This window comes from Notolepis coatsorum, assembly GCF_963971535.1.
Source record: "Notolepis coatsorum genome assembly, chromosome: 1".
Classification (NCBI taxonomy): domain Eukaryota; kingdom Metazoa; phylum Chordata; class Actinopteri; order Aulopiformes; family Paralepididae; genus Notolepis; species Notolepis coatsorum.
The window spans coordinates 109,356,154-109,380,595 of NC_140165.1; the positions used below are offsets into that span (position 1 = coordinate 109,356,154).

The 24,442-nt window shown below is 44.7% G+C and overlaps 1 protein-coding gene across 3 annotated transcripts in view; it reads left to right on the forward strand.

Moving 5' to 3' along the window:
* dock11 (dedicator of cytokinesis 11) overlaps positions 1 to 24,442 on the forward strand; it is a 328,275-nt gene that overhangs the window by 88,050 nt on the left and 215,783 nt on the right. For all 3 annotated transcript variants that reach the window (XM_084319393.1, XM_084319394.1, XM_084319395.1), the window contains exons 8-12: positions 921 to 1,104; positions 1,623 to 1,702; positions 12,130 to 12,213; positions 12,616 to 12,756; positions 14,529 to 14,837. In XM_084319393.1, coding sequence (XP_084175519.1) covers positions 921 to 1,104; positions 1,623 to 1,702; positions 12,130 to 12,213; positions 12,616 to 12,756; positions 14,529 to 14,837 — 798 coding nt within the window. The remainder of the gene's footprint in view (positions 1 to 920; positions 1,105 to 1,622; positions 1,703 to 12,129; positions 12,214 to 12,615; positions 12,757 to 14,528; positions 14,838 to 24,442) is intronic.

A 24,442-nucleotide genomic window follows, 5' to 3' on the forward strand; every position in this document is an offset into this window, starting at 1 on the left:
AATGTCACTAGCTCACTCAGTAATGTCACTAGCTCACTGAGTAATGTCACTAGCTCACTCAGTAATGTCACTAGCTCACTGAGTAATGTCACTAGCTCACTCAGTAATGTCACTAGCTCACTCGATTCCAAACGAAGACCCTCCATCTTTGATCCAGTTACCGAACGTATTTTTCAGCCTGGAATAATGGGATTTATGATTAGCCAATGGACATATCGATCTACCAGAATCCGATGACTAATGAAGAAATGCTGCCGGCGATCACATGGCCTGACGGTAGGACACTATTCCCCCAAATTACAGCTGAATTGGACATTGTTTTAAAACCTAACGTGATGATCAGTGAACATGGCTGATTGAACGCACACTATATTGCTAATCAATGATACTAATCGGCGTTCCCCGCCGCCCCCATTTCATCCATAGATGCTCTGTAATAGTCCGGATGCTATGCAGTTTGTTTTATTTCATTCGTATATATACAGCAGAAATGGCATTTGATATAACGGCGCCAACGTTTAGCCTATTATCTAGCTTCCTGGAAAAAAGACTAGACGAAAAGCGCGATAAACCTTATATTCACGACGCTATAAAATGACAACCAACCGATGGATTTTTATTTTCTTTAAGCCATTATGAAGGCACGGTTTATGCACTCAAGTGACAATGAGAATGGACAGATAGCAATAATATAAATGATATATATATCTCTTAGAAAGTACATAGGTTTGTAAACAAACCGGCATAAATCGCCGCAAGATGCGTTCTAAAGAATTTGTTCCTAAAACAATTACTCAAGCTTTACTCAAGTAATTCATGCGAGTACTCGTTCTGGGAGAACATTACTCGTGCCCGTCTCTACTATTTACCCGTCCCGACATTCCTAATTCCAATTCCTAATTCCTTCTCTCCTCACTCAGTGTCCTAAGATGCGTCGCAACGGTTTCGAACTGAAGATGCAGGAGCGCTACAGCCACTTTCTGGCCGCGGACAGTGAGGCAGAGATGGAGGAGTGGGTGGTGACCCTGAAACAGGTCCTGCAGAGCAGCATGGATCCTGGGCCGGACAGGAGGAACGGAGGGGACTCACTGGACTGTGCCCTAGGTGAGTTATAATTCACACAGGACACGGATAAGACAGACACACACATGCAACACATCGTGATCACATTTAGGCCTGTTATTTACCTGCCTAGCGGTTTGTAATTACAGGATTTTGCAGACTGATTGTAAAATGATCTCCCATCATTCTTTTTTTTTTCTTCATCAAATCTTTTTATTGCTTCTTTTTCTTCATATAACAAGACACAACACAATACAGTAATAATAATAATAAACAACAATAATAGACAGGACTTCACATGACAATAACAGTAGTAGTAATAATAATAACAATAATGACAATAAATATAAATAATAAAAATAATAAAAACAGAATATAAAATAAGTTGCCACAGACATTACAAAAGACTATTCTTCCCCCATGTCCACCCCCCCCCCCCCACCCCACCCCAGGGCCCCAGGTGATCTCCCATCATTCTGGTTGGAGAACTAGATTTGTATGTTATTGCTTATAATATAGCGGAATGTTGTCTCTTATTGTCGTGTTTCCTGTCCAATCAGATGACAACACTAGCAGCCAGGGGAAGGGAGAGAGCCTGATGGAAAACCTGGGGAGGAGTCTGCAACCTGAACTCATGAAGGTACGCATGGCATTCACACGACATATATAGCAAAGCTTACATTCCTCTAGGAATTATTTAATGTAGACCTATGTAATAGGGCTGGGCAATTAATTGAGTTTCAATTACGATTTTGGCTTCCCACGATCATCAATCATCTAAAATAACCATGATTATGATTCTTGCTATAATCGAGCAGTCTTAGGGTTAACGCTTATATATCAGTGAAAACGAGTCTGATTATCCTAACACTGATAACATAGATTCCTTACCTGAGGTCAGATGGTATCCAAATGGTTTATTCCAATTTCCGATCGCCATGCGAAAAAATCGATAAATGTATTGATCCATCGTGTGTACAGTATAACCCATATTCGCCGTGGCTCAGAGGCTCCAGAATGAACTCTGGTAGACCCCGGCTGCATCAGTGAGAAGTAAAATGTCGAGTCAGAAATCCGTTCTCCCATTCACTTTCATCGAGTCCATTCCAAAAGGGTGATTTACCATCTGGGAGACGATAGGGGGCGCTTTTTTCACATCTGAGCGCCGGCGGTCCCTGGATCTCCAACGGTAGGCTCGCGTGATGCAATATGATTTCAGATCGCTAATAAAAAAAATAAAATAAAAAAAAACGAGAATACTCGTGACGTGGCATTCAACGGTCGGGGCGTAAACCTGAGAATAGCCGTGAGTGGCATACAAAGTGTTAATATCAATTAATTCCAGGCTGCATTTACAAAAGAAAAAAAGGTGATGCTTATTTTGCCAATATTTAGCAGCCAGCACAGAATATGGCGAGGACAGGACGGAAAACAAAGCTATATCACTCTCATTCAGATATGAAAGCCTGCCTACAAATCTAACTGAAAAAGACAGCAGATCATTTCTGCCTACAGTGCAGAAGGGGAAAACTGAAAAGACGTGTTTATCAATGGTTTATTTGTATCCAATTAAAAGAGAGAGAGAGAGATGCAACCACTGTGTGCCTGCTTGCACTGATGGGGAGAGAGAGCTCTCCAACAATGTTATAGAGGGCAGTCTGAATAGGCTCTGAAAAGGCACACATTTCTGGCGAAAGAAATTCACTAGAAAGTCACTATTGATAATTTTGTTCATGCAACATGTTGTACCAGGCTTTAGTAGGACAAACAATAGATGTGAACGTACTGTATCTCTAGTTACACAAGTTAGTGCAGAGCTTCAAAGCTAGCAATAATGGGTAATCCCTGAACACCAACCCACCTACCAGCCAGCCAATCATTTACAACGAATGGTGCAGAAACCTTAGATAATTCCACGCCACCCCAAGGGTATATGCCGATGACCAATTCACACATTCAGAGCCACTCTCTCAGAATGTGCATCTGCAATATCTCCCCTCTTCCCTGCCTGATTGCCTCTTTGAATTGGGGCAATTCAATCGGGCCATGGCATCTGAGACAATAGATGCCTTAGTACTCTGTGCCATGTTGCATAATGTCTGTCCAAAGTGACTAGGAAGGCAGCCGGTTTCTCCTCTATGATGCTGTTTAGAAAGGGTCTTTGGGGAGCGGGGGGTGGGGGGGGGGGATAGCTGAAGCCAAGGCCATGGTTTTTGTGCTACTGTGCCTGGGGGCATCATGTCTGCTCTTCTGTTGAGAAAACTGTGCTTGGCTGACCTACTTTGCTTGTACTCTCCCGTCCACATGTGAGATAGCGGATGGCCATGTCTTTGCCACTCTGTGCTCAGGGCCAAGCCCTGAGACTGGGGCTCTTGAGTAGGGCTGCTCAATTAAATCCTAACCACCAATTGTTTTCATTGATATTATCTTTATCTATATCATCAATCAATCAATCAATCAATCAAATGTATTTGTATAGCACGTTTAAACATGACGCTTGTCAACCAAAGTGCTTCACATAGCTAAGCTAAGTACAAAGAAAAGTATAAAATAAACAGAAAAATTAAATAAAATCAACGGATAGACAAAGGAAAAACAGAACAACGCGTCAACGAGTACGGCAAGTACGGCAAGAGTCAAAGTGAGTCAGGGAAGGCCAGGCGATATAGGTGGGTTTTGAGTTTTGATTTAAAAGACTCGATGGAGGGGGCAGATTTAATGGACATGGGGATGCTGTTCCAGAGGTCAGGGGCTGCGACCAAACACGATTACTCATTGATTTGAGAACTGAATTTGATTGACCTTTCTTCTTGACCAAAGGCTGCCTTTCTGTCATCTTCTACAAGTGACCAAAGACATTTCAAAATAACTGGACAGACGCTCTGTGGCTCCCTCCTGCCACTCGACACAATGCTGAAACTACTGTTTGGGCTTAGAGCAGCACTGTGAAGGAAGGGTGCACTGCATTTACAACACAAGACAAAATTAGTGTAACGCGGCATAATGGCACAATAATAATTTTATCTTGATTATCTTGTTTTCATAATTGTGGGAAGCAAAAATCGTAATTGAAACTTGATTAACACTTTAATCGCCGAAAACGCTGGAACTCTTCTTTCCCCGCCATGCTCATTCTGCCGAAGACGCCGTAACTCGTCTTTGATATCAATATTTCAAAAATCTGTGATCGAAATCATATTTCTCCTCCGGGGACCTGAGATATACTGCTGATCTCCTCTCAACTCTCTAACGGTTCAAGAGCGCCATCTGGTGGCCGATCGGCAGATCGCCCAAACAGCAAACCGGAAACAGGAAACTGGTGCTCATCCAAATTCGGTCCGACCACTCGCTATAGCTCCCGGGACTCCATCTTGACACACTGGATAATCGATCGCTCATCCTAACTCAATAAACAACATGATTTGGACGTATATACTATTATACAACCTGGAAATGGATCCGGTATTTCTCCATCCCATAATAGAAAAAATTCTGTTCTACGCTCATCCCCCAACGGCGCGAGGAAGCCACGGTGAGTTTCAGCGTTATTCAGCGTGTTCCATATAAACTGCTCTGATGATCATATCACCCACACTAGGTGAATGATATAACGTTGCCCACGGAATTATAAACGACCCCCCGCCCATCCGGTCAACATCAGATGATGCGTAGTAACTTCTAGAAGTACCTCCAGTTGAATTTTTTTATCTGGCACCGATCACTACCAAACTGTATTTGATCATCAATATAATGCATTTGGGGCTATAAATCACGTTCTGGAGAAAGCTGCAGAAAGAGATGAAAACATACTTATACTTTAGACCATATTTTAGTATGAATATGTGAATGAAAAAGTATAACGTTGCTACACCCTGAACAATAGATATAGGACATTGAATGGGCCCTAATAATGTCAATTGAGCAATACAATTTAAAAAGTTATAGCCCTGCAAAGAAGGGGAACTTCTCCATAGACAAATAGAGCTGGCTAGGGATGGTAAATTATGAATTTAACCATGGCGATCAAAGTGTTAATCGCCCAACCCCGGCTCTGAGGCCAAGTAGCCCTGGATGGATCTGCCGGATGGTTCTACCGTGATGGTCTGAACTTTGGTGTTGAGCCAATTCACACAGTCTGCCTTTGTGGTTTCACCATGCGGGCACTTCGTTAGGCAACCTGTGCAAGTGTGCATAATCCTGCTCTTTTCACATGCTTTCGAGCAACACTGTACTTATTGTACTTATTTTATGCCTATTCTTATGTCTGCACGTTCTACATTGCACTACTTTTAGTGTCTTTTATACCTATTCTTATGTCTGCACTTTATGCATTGCTTTTATTCTGTCAACTGTATACACATTTTATGCCTATGTTAATTGTATGCTATTTGCTGTGAAGCACTTTGAGCTGCAATCTATATAAATAAAGTTATTATTATTATTATTATTATTATTATTATTATTATTATTATTATTATTATTATTATTATTATTATTATTATTATTATTTATTATTATTATTATTATTATTTTAAGGCAAGGCAAGTCATTCTTGCCTTGATACACAAATCAAGGTGCCCTTCTTTTTTCCATGATCTTTTTCCGTTACTGAAACATTTAGAGCAGGGGTCTCAAAATGTTGTGGGACTTGTACAGCACTTTGTTCAACTTTGTCAGTGCTGTAAAGTTTAAATCTTAGACAAACAAAACACTTTGCTTTCATGAAATATTGTAAGCCGTCATTTGAGGCTTTATAAAAGCAGCACAATGAACACAAATCTGTCAGTGCCGAGTCCGACCTCATCTTAAATAACAAACAGCATTGCTTGTTGTAGTTAACAAAGAGAGGCAGAGTTGATTTTGCAAAAAAAAAAAAATCATATATATATATATATATATATATATATATATATATATATAATATTTGATGCGGCCCAGCCTCACCCAGAATCTACCTCCAGTGGCCCCCAGGTAAATTTAGTTTGAGACCCCTGATTTAGAAGGTGTATTCCATGTGGGGGAATGGGAAGTGGGGAAGGGGATACATGCCTGCAGGGACGTGCACAGGACTTTAGAGGGGCAGGTGCTCAAAGGCTGAAAAGGGCACTACACTTGTGTGTATATATTAACCGAGCGCCCTTTTCGGGCGGGGGGCCCCCTTTTTTTTTTTTTTTTTTTTTTTTTTATACTTTGACCAGTCAGCTGGTTTCTTTTAGCGTTTATCGCTTTTTCTGGTCAAGTATGACCGACAGAGACAGGTTGAATGGGGTATAGATCGGGGGAAAGACACTGAGAAAATACGGCGAGTCCGGGAGTCGAACTCGTGTACCCCAGATCCGTGACGCGCACGGTTGTCCCCGACGCCGAAATAGCGTTCGAGGTACGCGGTGAGCTACTGGAGCTCCCCCCTTTTTATGCTTTTTGGGGGGTTTTGGTGATCAAATATTGAATATTGAACTATAATAATCAGTGCAGGAGCTCACTTATCCTTGAAAGACACGTTTTCTTTTTTTTTTTTTTTAACTTTGGCCATTCCGCTGGCTCTTTTTTGCATTTATCGCATTTACTCTGGTCAAGAATGACCGACAGAAACAGGCTGAAGGAGTACAGATGGGGGGGAAGACACTCTGGGAAAGGCACGGCTGCAGTCCGGGATTCGAACTCGCTAAACCCCAGATCCGTGACGAGCACGGTTGTCCCCGGCGCCGAAAATAGCGCTCGAGGTACGCGGTGAGCTACTGGAGCTCCCTTGAAAGACACTTTTATCACTGACTTAAAAGGCCCATACATCTCCATAAATGTTCAGGGGGGAGGGAATAAGTGCTTACCCTACAGACCCCAAGAAGTGCTGTATATTCTGTATTGTTTAATATAAATGCATTTTTTATTCCAATCCCGATTTGTATTTGAGATTCCCAAATCCCATCGGACTTGACTTCTTCGTGTCCCTCAATGAGTGTAATACCAGCATTCAACTGTATGCGCCACAGCGGTTTCTATCATCATCATCATCACCACCCACGCTATGCATAAAATATATAGGTCCGTGGAGAGGCACGGTGAGGAGGCCGTGCAAACTGCAATGGAATATGGGGCATCTCTCTCTCTTTACCTAATATTTTGATTCTATCCTGACATTTTTCAGTTGGAAGGGCAGTCTATATGCGTAACGGTAAAAAAGAAAAAAAAATCAAAAAGGGCACTTTTTTGATGAGGCTCAAAAAGGCAGGTGCTCAAGCACCCCTTGGCCTCTATGTGTGCACGTGCCTGCATGCCTGCAACAACATTCATTTTGGACCCACCAACATTTCTTAAAGGGGAACTATCTTATAAATGGCCTTTTTGAGTGTTTAGCATTGTTTCCTAGCTATGTATGTTAACTTATGACTCTGTCTCAAAATTATCATATTGGCGCATTCTTCCAATTCTCCTCTCACAATATTCACCCTCACTGAACTGAGTAATTTGAAAATGTGCCTATATGTGATGTCATAAAGACACCGCTGCATGTTAATGTTCAGGCGGGGACGTATAGCGCAGTGGTTTAGGAGCCCAGGCTCAAAACGGCTCGAGATCTTGAGGTAGAAAAATGCTGTTTTTGAGGACTTGATTAGAAATACAAAACAATGAATAAAAAAAAAAATATATTACAGAGGTGTTCCATAGACTCACAGGAATTGTGTAAAAGTGCCCAAATAGTGAAAGAAATAGTAAAATAGTTCCTTAAATGATAAACTCATTAATCATTCAAATGTTTTTGGAAAAGCAATACTTTTATTCTGTACCTTTCTAAAAGCTCTGTGAATGTATTATTAAGAATGCACCTATAAATACCACATGAACCCATGAAAGTCACCACATCTGACTAAAATGCCATGCTAACATCTGAGGGGCGTTTATTTTCCTGAAAAGCTTGAGCCTTTTTCCCCTGAAAAGTCGCTCTATTGTGCCTTAATGTGGTGCATGTCTTACAGAGCCTTACTGTACTTGATTACGGTGATGTTGTGTGCATGCATGTCTTACAGAGCCTTAATTCACTCTACTAATGCAAAGTCTTTAACTCACCGCTGTACACTCTACTAGTGGGCTGGACATCCCTGGCTACACGCAGACTGCAACATTCATATGTTTTTATTTGTATTTATAATATTCGCTATGCTCCCAGAACTGTTTGCTCTATAGTGTTCCCATGGCTCTTACAGAACTGGGGACAACAGCCTTCTCCTATTATACACCGTGGGCATGGAATAATCAGCAGGAAGATCTGAATTTAGTGATTCTCATACCTCTGGGAGATGCTCAATATGCCGTAACCGAGGAGTGCTCTTTGAGATCCTATGTTTTCCACCAGACTGAACAGCCGTCTCTGTGTATTGTTTTATGTATTTTGCTTTGATTTGATTTGATTTATTTGACATTCAGTTTAAAAAAACACATGACATGCATCTGGTGGTGGACTTCCGGAGGGGCAAGAAGAGGCCCCCCCCGATTCCCATCTCCATCCGAGGGGTGGATGTGGAGATGGTGGACTCATACAAGTTCCTTGGGGTACACCTGAACAATAAACTGGACTGGTCGGACAACACAGAGGCCCTCTACAGGAAGGGACAGAGCAGGCTGTTCTTCCTGAGGAGACTCAGGTCCTTCAATGTGTGCAACAAACTGCTGCAGTCTTTTTACCAGTCTGTTGTGGCCAGCATCCTCTTCTATGCTGTGGCATGCTGGGGAGGCTACATCAACTCAAGGGACACCAACAAGCTCAACAAGCTGGTGAGGAAGGCTAGCTCTGTGGTGGGAGTCGAGCTACCTAGACTTGAGGTGATGGGAGAGAGGGGGATGATAAGGAAGCTGGATGCCATCATGGAGAACCCCTACCACCCCCTCTACGACGAGCTAGTCAAGATGAGAAGCTCGTTCAGCCACAGACTCATCCCCCCCCGACACTCAACTAACCGCCTCGGACAGTCCTTCATACCAGCGGCCATCAGGCTCCACAACAGTGGGCAGCGACTAGCAGCCTCCAGGCCCCACAACAGGGGGCAGCGACAGCGACTGCTACCAGACATTGACCTGGGACTTATAGGAACCCAAGGGGGACAAAGTAGACTACCCTGGTACTTTGATTAATGCAGACTCAGTAGATAGTAAATTATTATAACACTACCTCTTGCATACTGCACCTCATGTGACACTGTGAATAATGTGAATATTCCTCAGCTAGTCAGATAGTAAATTATATTGACCATATTGATCAAATTGTTTACACTGCCTGTGTTGTCTTTTACTACCTGTATACTGTGTTGTTTTACTACCTGTACCCCTCCCCCCCTCCCCCCCATGCTGCTATGATGCCTGAATTTCCCCAAGGGGATCAATAAAGGAATATCTTATCTTATCTTATCTTATCTCAAGCAAAACGTCAAGGATAGGCACAATAAAGTCATCGACTTATTTCAAACAATACAACAAATGGCATCGGTACAAAATATTTACATGAACATGTTCTTAAGCTTTCTCATTTTCAAAGAGCCAGGTTTTGACCTTTTTCTTAAAAAGGTGCTGGCTGCTTGTACTCTTTAACGGCAAATTGTTGACTGTTGTATTGCTGTGATTACTGCGTAGGCTTACTGCTGCTACCTTGGCCAGGTCTCTCTTGAAAAAGAGATTTTAATCTCAATGGTGACTTCCTGGATAAATAAAGGTTAAATGAAAAACGTAGCCTCTCACTACATGGTTTGTGCAGATGATAATGTTTGAAGACATTTCACTCTGAAGGCGGCCGGGTAGCGCAGCGGACTAAGTGTCCGTCTACCACCGCAGCGACACTGGTATCGAATCCAGCTGTCAGCGGTGCCTCCGGCTTGGCCGGTCGTCATACTGACACAATTGGCAGTGTCAGCGGGAGGGAAGCCGGTGGGTGGTAATCTGGTCATTGTAAACAGCGACACCTACAGGTCGGTCAGGGCGCCTGCACAGCGATGAAGGGATCTGGGTGAGGTAGTGTGCCCTCCCACGCGTTACACTCACCCAATGAGAGTCCTCGCTGCCTAGGTGAAAAGAGGCTGCTGGCTGTCTCCTATGTATCGGAGGAAGCATGTGATAGACTTCAGGGCTCCCTAGACCGCCAAGTAGGGGGCAAATGCGCACAACGACCAGGAAGGGGAGGGGGGAATTGGCATAACGACTAAAATTGGGATGGGAGGAAAAAATACAAGAAAAATAGGAGGAGAAAAAGTGGATCAAAAAAAAAATAAGACATTTCACTCTAAATGAAACATGTTTGTTGGTAGTGAAAGGGTTAACCTTCTGTAGTGTGGTAGTGAAAGGGTTAACCCTCTGTCCGTCGTGTGGCAGTGAAAGGGTTAACCTTCTGTATTGTCCCAATGAAAGGGTTAACCGTTTGGTAGTGTGGTAGTGAAAGGGTTAAGGATAGGGATGTAGAGAGAAAAATTCCTAGTCGCCAAGATACAACTCTGACATCTTGGTCTCTGGGCCGCCAGGGGCTGTGTGGGGCCCCTGGGGGGGAGAGGGAGCTCTCCAGTGATGTTACAGAGAGTGTGGGGCCCCTGGGGGGGAGAGGGAGCTCTCCAGTGATGTTACAGAGGGCGTGGGGCCCCTGGGGGGGGAGAGGGAGCTCTCCAGTGATGTTACAGAGAGTGTGGGGCCCCTGGGGGGGAGAGGGAGCTCTCCAGTGATGTTACAGAGGGCAGTCTGAATAGCCTTCAAAAGGCCACGAATTTCTGGCAAAAGAAAGTCACTATTGATCATTTGGTTCATGCCAAAGTTGCCCAGGGGGCTCATCACAGAGCCACACGCTAGTCCCAGAACACAGGTTGCTGACCACTCGCCTCGGAGGAATAGGACATTCTTTGTTTTGACAATATCAAAACGGCGGTCACTATTTTATGTATCGATTTGATATGAATAGGACATCACAACTGGGCATCACATTTAAAATGTACTCATGGTAAATCGGTAAAGCTGTTTAGGAGAAGTTTACTGTTTTTAGTTGTGTTAGAATAGTGCTACCAGGAGGCTTTACCACCCCCCCCCCCAATAGCAATAATATATATACAGTACGTATATTATAGGTACGTATGTGCACACTTTTCTTTTCTATTATTTGGTGAAAAAAGGATTCATACAATTCACAATATTATCACAATTTACAGATTCTTGTCGTTGATTATTCTCTCATCAACTTATATTATTGTTTAAATTCCCATAATATGTAGGTATATTAATAGACATGTGCACTGCACAGTGTTCATTGTCGTTATTTAGATTGGATGTAGTCCACTTAGTTTGGTTTTGTAGGCTTACCAGTTTGCACTGCTTGTCGATAGCTATTCTTTCATCCCAACAAAACACATTTTGAACGGTCGAGCTCTGGGTTTCATGGAGCCTGGACGTGTGAGTGAGAGCAACTTTCAAATTCACAAGTCAATCGTGAATCTTGATTAGAATAATCAAAGTCGATTATTCAGACACCACCCTAGTATTATCTGATGGCATTTTATTTTTTTACATGTCAAATAACATGAGGCATTGTACAATGGTGATATTTTGTTCTCCAGTAGAGTCTTGGAGCCTTTACAGATGGGCTCTTTGTGTCTGAGTCTACTTTGTATTCCAGTCGATCCTCTTTAACCCCTGAGAGAAGAAGCAGTATTTAACCCTCTGTGCCCCTGGTGCTGTCTGCTCCCCGTCTCCATAATATCAAAAGACTAGACAGTCTAGTTTGTCCACAGGCTTGTCTTGTTTCCAGAGTCGGACAAGACGATATATATATACCAATTATCTCTGTGCGTCCAGTAGAAAGCTATCCGACTGCAAGCTAGCCTAGCTTAGCACAAAATTGGTATCTATCTTCTTGTCTGACTGGAGAAGACAGTAAGCACATTTTACATAATGTCTCTCTCTCTCTCTCTCTCTCTCTCTCTCTCTCTCTCTCCTCTCTCTCTCCTCTCTCTCTCTCTCTCTCTCTCTCTCTCTCTCTCTCTCTCTCTCTCTCTCTCTCTCTCTCTCTCTCTCTCTCTCTCTCTCTCTCTCTCTTTCCTCTCTCAGTATGCCAGGGAGACAGACCAGCTCAATAAAATCAACAGGAATGAAGGCAGACAGAAGCTTTTCTGCCTGGACCCTGAAACACAGGTATAGAACCCTCTTTGAATGTACAGTATCACTCTATTTCTCACTCTTGCTCATCCTCTCTCTCTCTCTCTCTCTCTCTCTCTCTCTCTCGCTCTCTCTCTCTCTCTCTCTCTCTCCTCCCCACTGTTGGACGGTTCCACTCATCTCCTCACTTGTGTTCTTACCTGGTTACCCCATTGACATCATCTCCTCTCCTCTGTCCACTCTTCCCCTCCTCTTTCCTCTCCTGTCCCCTCTCCTCTCCTGTCCCCTCTCTCCTCTCCCCTCTCCTGTCCCCTCTCTCCCCTCTCCCTTCTCTTCGCCTCTCCTTCCCTCTTTCCTTTCTTCTCCTCCTTTCTCCTCTCCTCCCCTCTCTCCTCCTCCTCCTCTCCTCTCTCCTCTCCTCTCCTCATGCCGACACAGAGGCTGGACTTCTCTGGCATTGAGCCGGACGTGAAGCCGTTTGAGGAGCGTTTTGGTCGCCGTATCGCTGTCAGCTGCCATGACTTGGTATTCAGCCTGCAGGGATGTGTCAGCGACAAGGGAGACGGAGTCCTCACCAACGTATGTCTTCACCACCACCTCATACACTCAAACACTGTGAGCTAGATCCACAAAGAATGGATTGCACGGAGCAAGTTGCACCCTTACTTACAATTCATTATGAATTGAAAATGGGGGACCCTGATGTAAACAAGACGAAAGTCTTTCCCTGGTCTGCATCCCCTTAACAATTGTGTGTATTGAGCCGTACTGTATTGTACCCATTCTGCAATCCGTTAATAAAACTTTCATTCAATCAATCAATCTGCATGGTGATTGATTGAATGACAATTCTATTAACAGATTGCAGAATGGGTACAATACAGTACGGCTCAATACACACAATTGTTAAGGGGATGCAGACCAGGGAAATACTTTCGTCTTGTTTACATCAGGATCCCCATTTTCAATTCATAATGAATTGTAAGTAAGGGTGCAACTTGCTCCGTGCAATCCATTCTTTGTGGATCTAGCCCTGTGTATAGCAGTATAATACCTTACCACATAGCTGTGTATAAATACCATAAAACCCCCAAATAGACACACAGTAACCCTTTCACTACCACACTACAGAAAGTTAACCTTTCACTACCACACTACAGACGGTTAACCGTCTGTAGTGTGGTAGTGAAAGGGTTAACCTTCTGTAGTGTGGTAGTGAAAGGGTTAACCCTCTGTCATGTGACAGTGAAAGGGTTACCCTTCTGTATTGTCGCAGTGAAATGGTTAATACTTTGGTAGTGTGGTAGTGAGAGGGTTAAAGGGACATTTTGACAAATAAAGGCGGGTCTCAATTACATTCATTGTTTATCTGGTTGCTATTGACGCTGCAAACGTGCAATTTATTTTTATTTGGCTCTTTCCCATCTTTGCTGAGCAAATATTTTTGCCCAAAAGGAATTAGAAGCCTGTCCGTTATAGCCCGACCACAAAACAGTGGAGAAACAATCAAACATAATCAACAACAACCTTAAACAAAGACACTAAAAAAATTACAGAACAAAGAACAATTTGAATAAATAATAACTCCTTTTGAAAGGCGTCAACAGAGACTGCAGATCGTATGCCTGTAGGAAGAGCATTCCACAGCGTCAGAGCCATAACTTCAAAGGCACCATCACCTTTTGTTTTGAGTGGAGAGCGAGGGAAGACCTCAGTGACCTGCTGGTGATACATGGATTAATGTACACAGATGTACAGAGGTGCCTGACCATGTCATGGCTCTATATGTAAAAACAAGTAGCTTAAAATGAATCCTAAACTTAATGGGAAGCCTTTTAGCCAATTAGCTCTGGTCACTGTCTTGACCTGGTCTCTGACCATTGGTCTCTTCAAGGGCACTTCAAGGGCGGTTAGTATTGAGGGACGGGTGATGGGTTATTCATTCCCTTCCCCACCCAGAGTTTTCCTGCCAGTTCGGGGGATCGAACCGGTGACCTTCCAGTCACAAGCCTGCTCCTCTAACCTTTAGGCCACTGCTGCCCCCTTTTTCAAATACAAAGACTATAATTTCTGCCACACAGCTCAGCTAGTTTTCACAGAAGACACTCACATACTGTATGTGGGCCCCAGGAAGAGTGCTGTTACATAAAAGCACAACTAATGGGGATCTTGATAAACAAATACATTCATTCTCTCTCTCCCCTCTCTCTCTCTCTCTCTCCCTCTCTCTCTCCCTCTCTCTCCCCTCTCTCTCTCTCTCTCTCTCTCTCTCTCTCTCTCTCTCTCTCTCTCTCTCTCTCTCTCTCTCTCTCTCTCTCTCTCTCTCTCTCTCCCCCCTCCTTGCCCCCCAGGTGGAACCGTTCTTCATCAGTCTGGCTCTGTTCGACGTCTCCAAGAGCTGTAAGATCTCGGCTGACTTCCATGTGGACCTCAACCCCCCCTGCGTCAGGGAAATGCTGAGCGATCCCTCCGGCCAGCAGCTCTCCCCCTCCTCGGATGCCAAGGTTGGGAGCGGAGAAGGGGATGGAGACGGAGGAGGAGGAGGAGGAGGAGGAGGAGTAGGAGGAGTAGGAGGAGTGATGAACAAAGATGGAGGCACAGGGAATGGCCTGCCTGTTCTGCAAAGAGCTCCGGAGATTCTGTTGCGCTTTCCCACACAGGTAAATGTCTCTGATTTACATTTAGCCATTTAGTTGACGCTTCTATCCAAATTGTGTACAACAAGTCAGCAGGAGGGGTACACCTCTGGCGACTAATTCAGATATTGATAGAAGATGTGACCCACTTCTATTCGACGGGAGCCCGAATAGAAGTGGGTCTCAGGCGGCCGGAAGATGCAGAGTGTAGGGGTCTTGAGGGTGTGTAGTTAGAAGATGCAGAGTGTAGGGGTCCTGAGGGTGTGTAGTTAGAAGATGCAGAGCGCAGGGGTCTTGAGGGTGTGTAGTTAGAAGATGCAGAGCGTAGGGGTCTTGAGGGTGTGTGTAGTTAGAAGATGCAGAGCGTAGGGGTCTTGAGGGTGTGTAGTTAGAAGATGCAGAGCGCAGGGGTCTTGAGGGTGTGTAGTTAGAAGATGCAGAGCGTAGGGGTCTTGAGGGTGTGTAGTTAGAAGATGCAGAGCGTAGGGGTCTTGAGGGTGTGTAGTTAGAAGATGCAGAGCGTAGGGGTCTTGAGGGTGTGTAGTTAGAAGATGCAGAGTGTAGGGTCTTGAGGGTGTGTAGTTAGAAGATGCAGAGCGTAGGGTCTTGAGGGTGTGTAGTTAGAAGATGCAGAGCGTAGGGGTCTTGAGGGTGTGTAGTTAGAAGATGCAGAGAGTAGGGTCTTGAGGGTGTGTAGTTAGAAGATGCAGAGCGTAGGGTCTTGAGGGTGTGTAGTTAGAAGATGCAGAGCGTAGGGGTCTTGAGGGTGTGTAGTTAGAAGATGCAGAGAGTAGGGTCTTGAGGGTGTGTAGTTAGAAGATGCAGAGAGTAGGGGTCTTGAGGGTGTGTAGTTAGAAGATGCAGAGCGTAGGGGTCTTGAGGGTGTGTAGTTAGAAGATGCAGAGCGTAGGGGTCTTAAGGGTGTGTAGTTAGAAAATGCAGAGTGTAGGGGTCTTGAGGGTGTGTAGTTAGAAGATGCAGAGCGTAGGGGTCTTAAGGGTGTGTAGTTAGAAGATGCAGAGCGTAGGGGTCTTGAGGGTGTGTAGTTAGAAGATGCAGAGTGTAGGGGTCTTGAGGGTGTGTAGTTAGAAGATGCAGAGCGTAGGGGTCTTGAGGGTGTGTAGTTAGAACATGCAGAGCGTAGGGGTCTTGAGGGTGTGTAGTTAGAAGATGCAGAGTGTAGGGGTCCTGAGGGTGTGTAGTTAGAAGATGCAGAGCGTAGGGTCTTGAGGGTGTGTAGTTAGAAGATGCGGAGCGTAGGGTCTTGAGGGTGTGTAGTTAGAAGATGCGGAGCGTAGGGTCCTGAGGTTGTGTAGTTAGAAGATGCGGAGCGTAGGGGTCTTGAGGGTGTGTAGTTAGAAGATGCGGAGCGTAGGGGTCTTGAGGGTGTGTAGTTAGAAGATGCAGAGTGTAGGGGTCTTGAGGGTGTGTAGTTAGAAGATGCAGAGTGTAGGGGTCTTGAGGGTGTGTAGTTAGAACATGTAGAGCGTAGGGGTCTTGAGGGTGTGTAGTTAGAACATGCAGAGCGTAGGGGTCTTGAGGGTGTGTAGTTAGAAGATGCAGAGCGTAGGGTCCTGAGGGTGTGTAGTTAGAAGATGCAGAGCGCAGGGGTCTTGAGGGTGTGTAGTTAGAAGATGCAGAGCGTAGGGGTCTTGAGGGTGTGTAGTTAGAAGATGCAGAGCGTAGGGGTCTTGAGGGTGTGTAGTTAGAAGATGCAGAGTGTAGGGTCGAGGGTGTGTAGTTAGAAGATGCAGAGCGTAGGGGTCTTGAGGGTGTGTAGTTAGAAGATGCAGAGCGTAGGGGTCTTGAGGGTGTGTAGTTAGAAGATGCAGAGCGTAGGGGTCTTGAGGGTGTGTAGTTAGAAGATGCAGAGCGTAGGGGTCTTGAGGGTGTGTAGTTAGAAGATGCAGAGCGTAGGGGTCTTGAGGGTGTGTAGTTAGAAGATGCAGAGTGTAGGGTCTTGAGGGTGTGTAGTTAGAAGATGCAGAGCGTAGGGTCTTGAGGGTGTGTAGTTAGAAGATGCAGAGCGTAGGGGTCTAGAGGGTGTGTAGTTAGAAGATGCAGAGAGTAGGGTCTTGAGGGTGTGTAGTTAGAAGATGCAGAGCGTAGGGTCTTGAGGGTGTGTAGTTAGAAGATGCAGAGCGTAGGGGTCTTGAGGGTGTGTAGTTAGAAGATGCAGAGAGTAGGGTCTTGAGGGTGTGTAGTTAGAAGATGCAGAGAGTAGGGGTCTTGAGGGTGTGTAGTTAGAAGATGCAGAGCGTAGGGGTCTTGAGGGTGTGTAGTTAGAAGATGCAGAGCGTAGGGGTCTTAAGGGTGTGTAGTTAGAAAATGCAGAGTGTTACGAAGGATCAGATTAAACCGAATATATATATTTATTTATTGATATATATTGCATAGTATTTGTATATCGTTTGATATCCCTTGTATATTCCTTGTACATATACACGGAATATCCCTTTAGTCCAGCCCATAATATTTCATTCTCCTATTGGACAGCGGTCCATCGGCGCCAGGGACCGGCCCCCGGAGCCAAGTTCAAAGTCACCGACACGACATGTCTGTACTTGCCCGGCCCTGCCCAGGGATACGGCGACAGAAATGAGAGTGGCACTATTTGTGCACCGTGCGTATAAATACGGCGCAGGTGAATGTAGAAGACCCTTAGCCCCTTACCTCCGTACCCTTCGTGCACTTAGCATGTTACCGATAAGTTGAAGCCTCACCCACGATACAACGTGCGGTGAAGTATGGCCTGTTTGGCCTCAGAATAAGAGCATCGAGACCGCGTGCGAATTAGTAACTGAATTGTCAGAGTTTGGCGCTATACCGTCGAGTGCGACATATTTCTATTGAGTCTTTAATAGTCTATTTGTGTATAGTGTATCGTGCGGTTAGAATTCTATAGTGACCAGCATCTCCAACGCTTTCTCGTATTAGCTAGAGTTCTTATCCAGGCTGGGCCGACCGCATGTCGCCTTCACCCGAGGAGACCTAGGCGAGAGCCGTATGGACATGTACACTGGATTAATCTACCCGACGACTGCATAGCCTTTGCGGCTGGAATATATTTGCTTTGGTCCTATGATTTATGGAGCGGATAATCGCCGACGCCTGCACGTGTTGGATTTACCCCGAGAGGAGTCAAGTCGAGTCGGCGCTCAGAGAGCCTGAGGCCGCCTAGCTTTCTTCACTGTAGAGCTACAGTCTACAAGAGAACCAAGCTGTATTCGTCTGTGGATCAAGAGACTACTGCACCGGCTTCTGTACCTGAAGTCTCCCTAGTCATCGTTGACCAGACGTCCTACTACCGACAGATCTTCTACCCCCTTGCTGGCTTACAACCAGTAGGAACCCCTTCCAGTATCTCCCGCTATTACTAGTGTACCATAGATATAATTCCTTAAGATTCAGGTTGTATAATTACCTCCTGCGTAACCAGAGAATGGACATTCGTTATTGATTTGCCTACGCATACTCCTTTGCCTTACAAGTGCATTCAAAGAATAATGTAAAGTATCCTATGTACCTTTTGCTCCATTAAATACTTGATTAATACCTTTGACTGGAACCGATTTCATTGTGGGAAGTGTTCATCATATTCATATATCGTGTACTGTATGGCCAGTAATTAAAGTACATATAGCGGTAGTGGTTTAATGATACCATACTTATCAATACAGTCAGGGAATTGTACCCCTCAGTTACACAGAGTGTAGGGGTCTTGAGGGTGTGTAGTTAGAAGATGCAGAGCGTAGGGGTCTTAAGGGTGTGTAGTTAGAAGATGCAGAGCGTAGGGGTCTTGAGGGTGTGTAGTTAGAAGATGCAGAGTGTAGGGGTCTTGAGGGTGTGTAGTTAGAAGATGCAGAGCGTAGGGGTCTTGAGGGTGTGTAGTTAGAACATGCAGAGCGTAGGGGTCTTGAGGGTGTGTAGTTAGAAGATGCAGAGCGTAGGGGTCTTGAGGGTGTGTAGTTAGAAGATGCAGAGTGTAGGGGTCCTGAGGGTGTGTAGTTAGAAGATGCAGAGCGTAGGGTCTTGAGGGTGTGTAGTTAGAAGATGCAGAACGTAGGGGTCTTGAGGGTGTGTAGTTAGAAGATGCCGATCGTAGGGTCTTGAGGGTGTGTAGTTAGAAGATGCGGAGCGTAGGGTCCTGAGGTTGTGTAGTTAGAAGATGCGGAGCGTAGGGGTCTTGAGGGTGTGTAGTTAGAAGATGCGGAGCGTAGGGTCTTGAGGGTGTGTAGTTAGAAGATGCAGAGCGTAGGGGTCTTGAGGGTGTGTAGTTAGAAGATGCAGAGCGTAGGGGTCTTGAGGGTGTGTAGTTAGAAGATGCAGAGTGTAGGGGTCTTGAGGGTGTGTAGTTAGAAGATGCAGAGTGTAGGGGTCTTGAGGGTGTGTAGTTAGAACTTGCAGAGCGTAAGGGTCTTGAGGGTGTGTAGTTAGAAGATGCAGAGCGTAAGGGGTCTTGAGAAGGTGTAGTTAGAAGATGCAGAGTGTAGGGGTCTTGAGGGTGTGTAGTTAGAACATGCAGAGCGTAGGGGTCTTGAGGGTGTGTAGTTAGAAGATGCAGAGCGTAGGGGTCTTGAGGGTGTGTAGTTAGAAGATGCAGAGTGTAGGGGTCTTGAGGGTGTGTAGTTAGAACATGCAGAGCGTAGGGGTCTTGAGGGTGTGTAGTTAGAAGATGCAGAGCGTAAGGGGTCTTGAGGGTGTGTAGTTAGAAGATGCAGAGCGTAGGGGTCTTGAGGGTGTGTAGTTAGAAGATGCAGAGTGTAGGGGTCTTGAGGGGCGTCTCTACAATTCGTAGCCGCATTTCTGCAGACCCCTCTCTGATTGGTTGAACTCCATTTTTGCAGACCCCTCTCTGATTGGTTGAGCGAAGCCCCTCTCTGATTGGCCCCCCGCATGAGCCGAGACAAGCTCCTCTAGCCAGGAGTCGAAACTCCGTTAACTCCAGAGAGAGAGGCTGAACGCAATTTATACGCATGGAAGTATTGATTACGCCATAACGAATCATTAAAAGATATATACCGTTAACTGGAATATGTTGTGTGTGCCTTTACACATGTTGGATAGGATTATGTAATTGGTTTGTATAGCGTCGCGTATAACGTTATTTCGCGTGACTTCACGGTTTATTCACATTTCACAATTCATCGTCTTGTTTACATCAGGGTCCCCCATGTTCAATTCATGATAACATATGACATACAGGTAGACAGATGGACAGTACTGCTACATCTAGACATTTATGACATACCAGATTTTGAACTTGTGGTAGGCCTAGACATTTTCAATTCATCGTCTTGTTTACATCAGGGTCCCCCATGTTCAATTCATGATAACATATATGACATACAGGTAGACAGATAGACAGTACTGCTACATCTAGACATTTATGACATACCAGATTTACAAATACAGTACTGTTTGTGATACAAAAAGAGTCCAGAAAAGAAAGGCTATACATTTGACGTAGAAACTGTACATTGGAGGAGGTTGGGTGGGTGGGGGGGACTATACATTGCTTCTTCTAAGTGTCTATGCTTTTTTTTGTCAGTATTTACTGGCTTTCAAAAAAATAACATCTTGTTGCTTGTGTGTTGAAGGACTTTTACCGAAGGGTTACACATATCATGTCTGCACGTACAGACGTGCGGTGAACCCATCCTGGACCTGCGTTGACCATACCTCTTTTGAGGCCACTGTGCGAATGACTCACCAGTCTGAGGAGGAGATCCTGGTGTGGGCAAGGTCGATGCAGGTCACCTGGAGAGTGGCCCATACATATATGTCATATATGTTATCATGAATTGAACATGGGGGACCCTGATGTAAACAAGACGATGAATTGAAAATGTCTAGGCCTACCACAAGTTCAAAATCTGGTATGTCATAAATGTCTAGATGTAGCAGTACTGTCCATCTGTCTACCTGTATGTCATATATGTTATCATGAATTGAACATGGGGGACCCTGATGTAAACAAGACGATGAATTGAAAATGTCTAGGCCTACCACAAGTTCAAAATCTGGTATGTCATAAATGTCTAGATGTAGCAGTACTGTCCATCTGTCTACCTGTATGTCATATATGTTATCATGAATTGAACATGGGGGACCCTGATGTAAACAAGACGATGAATTGAAAATGTCTAGGCCTACCACAAGTTCAAAATCTGGTATGTCATAAATGTAGCAGTACTGTCCATCTGTCTACCTGTATGTCATATATGTTATCATGAATTGAACATGGGGGACCCTGATGTAAACAAGATGAATTGAAAATGTCTAGGCTAATAAACAACTTGTGACAAATAACTCTTGACTTGACTTGACCACCAGCCTCTCTCTCTTAAGGCATTAACTGGGTTAATTAATCTAAATGTTATATTGTAACTGTCTAGTTATTGATTGATTGAATTGATTGAAAACTTTATTAACAGATTGCAGAATGGGTATACAGTACACAGTACAGCTCAATACATACAATTGTTAAGGGAATGCAGACCCCAGAGAAAGACTTTCGTCTTGTTTACATCAGGGTCCCCCATTTTCAATTCATCGTAACATATGACATACAGATAGACAACTGGGTTAATCTAAATGTTACATTGTACAGTAAGTGGGGAGTGTAAACAAGTTGACCGCTGGCTGTGTTGTGAAATGTGAATAAACCGTGAAGTCACGCGAAATAACGTTATACGCGACGCTATACAAACCAATTACATAATCCTATCCAACATGTGTAAAGGGCAAAGGCACACACAACATATTCCAGTTAACGGTATATTTTTTTAATGATTCGTTATGGCGTAATCAATACTTCCATGCGTATAAATTGCGTTCAGCCTCTCTCTCTGGAGTTAACGGAGTTTCGACTCCTGGCTAGAGGAGCTTGTCTCGGCTCATGCGGGGGGCCAATCAGAGAGGGGCTTCGCTCAACCAATCAGAGAGGGGTCTGCAGAAATGGGAGGGGTCTGCAAAAATAGAGTTCAACCAATCAGAGAGGGGTCTGCAGAAATGCGGCTACGAATTGTAGAGACGCTCTTGAGGGTGTGTAGTTAGAAGATGCAGAGTGTAGGGGTCTTGAGGGTGTGTAGTTAGAACATGCAGAGCGTAGGGGTCTTGAGGGTGTGTAGTTAGAACATGCAGAGCGTAGGGGTCTTGAGGGTGTGTAGTTAGAAGATGCAGAGCGTAGGGGTCTTGAGGGTGTGTAGTTAGAAGATGCAGAGCGTAGGGGTCTTAAGGGTGTGTAGTTAGAAGATGCAGAGTGTATGGGACTTGAGGGTGTGTAATTAGAAGATGCAGAGCGTAGGGGTCTTGAGGGTGTGTAGTTAGAAGATGCAGAGTGTAGGGGTCTTGAGGGTGTGTAGTTAGAAGATGCAGAGCGTAAGGGGTCTTGAGGATGTGTAGTTAGAACATGCAGAGCGTAGGGGTCTTGAGGGTGTGTAGTTAGAAGATGCAGAGCGTAAGGGTCTTGAGGGTGTGTAGTTAGAAGATGCAGAGTGTAGGGGTCTTGAGGGTGTGTAGTTAGAAGATGCAGAGCGTAGGGGTCCTTGAGGGTGTGTAGTTAGAAGATGCAGAGCGTAGGGGTCTTGAGGGTGTGTAGTTAGAAGATGCAGAGTGTAGGGGTCTTGAGGGTGTGTAGTTAGAAGATGCAGAGTGTAGGGGTCTTGAGGGTGTGTAGTTAGAACATGCAGAGCGTAGGGGTCTTGAGGGTGTGTAGTTAGAAGATGCAGAGCGTAGGGGTCTTAAGGGTGTGTAGTTAAAAGATGCAGAGTGTAGGGGTCTTGAGGGTGTGTAGTTAGAAGATGCAGAGCGTAGGGGTCTTAAGGGTGTGTAGTTAGAAGATGCAGAGCGTAGGGGTCTTGAGGGTGTGTAGTTAGAAGATGAAGAGCGTAGGGGTCTTGAGGGTGTGTAGTTAGAAGATGCAGAGCGTAGGGGTCTTGAGGGTGTGTAGTTAGAACATGCAGAGCGTAGGGGTCTTGAGGGTGTGTAGTTAGAAGATGCAGAGCGTAAGGGGTCTTGAGGATGTGTAGTTAGAACATGCAGAGCGTAGGGGTCTTGAGGGTGTGTAGTTAGAAGATGCAGAGCGTAAGGGTCTTGAGGGTGTGTAGTTAGAGACCATTGACCAGAGGTAGGAGGGAGCTGTTCCCCTCTTTGCATGGAATGCCAGGTCAAGAACCAGGTTTCAGTAGCAACTGTTCAGCCTGAGACTCTATATAAATTCATCTTGAATTGGTTTTCAACAAGGCAATGAACTGAAGTCTCTGATGGATTTGTGCAGAATAACTCTTGGAACAGACTGGGGGTGGAACTGGAAATGCTAGACATGGGATGTGTATAATCTCAGCAGGCCTGTGATGAATTGTTTTGATAGCCCAGACCGCCACAATCAAAACGAACTGACCATCAAAACGAACTGACCATCATAAATGGTCATAACTGTCAAATCTTGCAGTTGTTACCAAACCTTTTCAGTGGAAACATTTAGGTGCTCCTCACCTTGACGCCAAGGGGCGAGTTGTGTCTCATCAGTCATACTGTCTTGCTTTTGGCTTTGTAACGTGAGCGATGTTAACGTTACCTGGAGCGCATGTCATGGCTGCGCCAGCTTTTCAGTTCCTGGTGTGTGTCAAAAACATTTCCATTTTGTTTTCGGTTTTCTCTCCCTGATTGGATAGCTAATAGTCTGGTAGTCTCTCATAGCCAGACCTCTCTTCACACTGCATTAGCGCTGTGTCAGCAGTTCACTAGACTAGTGGAACAACCATAGAACAATATGTCTTTTCTCCCTCCATCTCCCCGCAGACCACATTTAGTTCTCAGAGCATTTGATTTATTGGTAGCTGTTGGGAGATCAAGAGAATCTTCCCCAGATATGACCAACATGGTTCTAAATAACATACCTAATACAAGTGGACAGTGGGCTCTAAATAAATAAACAAGTTAAATGAAAGAGTGTTTGATGCCCAATACCCTACATATAGGGAGGTTATAGAAGGGTTTGATGGTTACTGTAAGGGTGCAGAGGTGGCAGTAGCTTTCTCAACAGTAGCTCTTGAAAGCATCCGTTGGAATGATCTGCACTGGGGTGCACCAGCTGTAAGTTATCTCCTAAGTTAGTGTGTAACATCGACACTAGAGGCTTAGTATCTACTAGTTAGTTTGTAACTAAATCAGCTGCTAAAATTGGTTGCACCACGATTACTTAGGGCATGACATAGCTAGTTTGGATGTGAGGTCATCAACGATCAAATGAATGATGATCATGATTATTAAACACGACTACTCATTCATTTGAGAATGTCACATGACTATGACCAAATTTGTACCCTTCTTCTTAACCAAAGACTGCCTTTCTGTCGTCTTCTACAAGTTACCAAAGACGTTTCAAAATAACTAGAGAAACACGCCGTGGCTCCCTCCTCCCTCTCAACATGAGCTGAAACTACTGTTTGAGCTTGGGGGGGGGGGGGGGGGGGGGGGGAGCGCACCGCTGGGAAGGAAGGACGCGCTGCATTTATAACACAAGACTAAATGAGAGCGATACAGCATGCAACACCATATAGTTTTATCTCAATTATCTTATTTTCATGATTGTGGGAAGCCAAAATCATAATTGAAATTGAAAC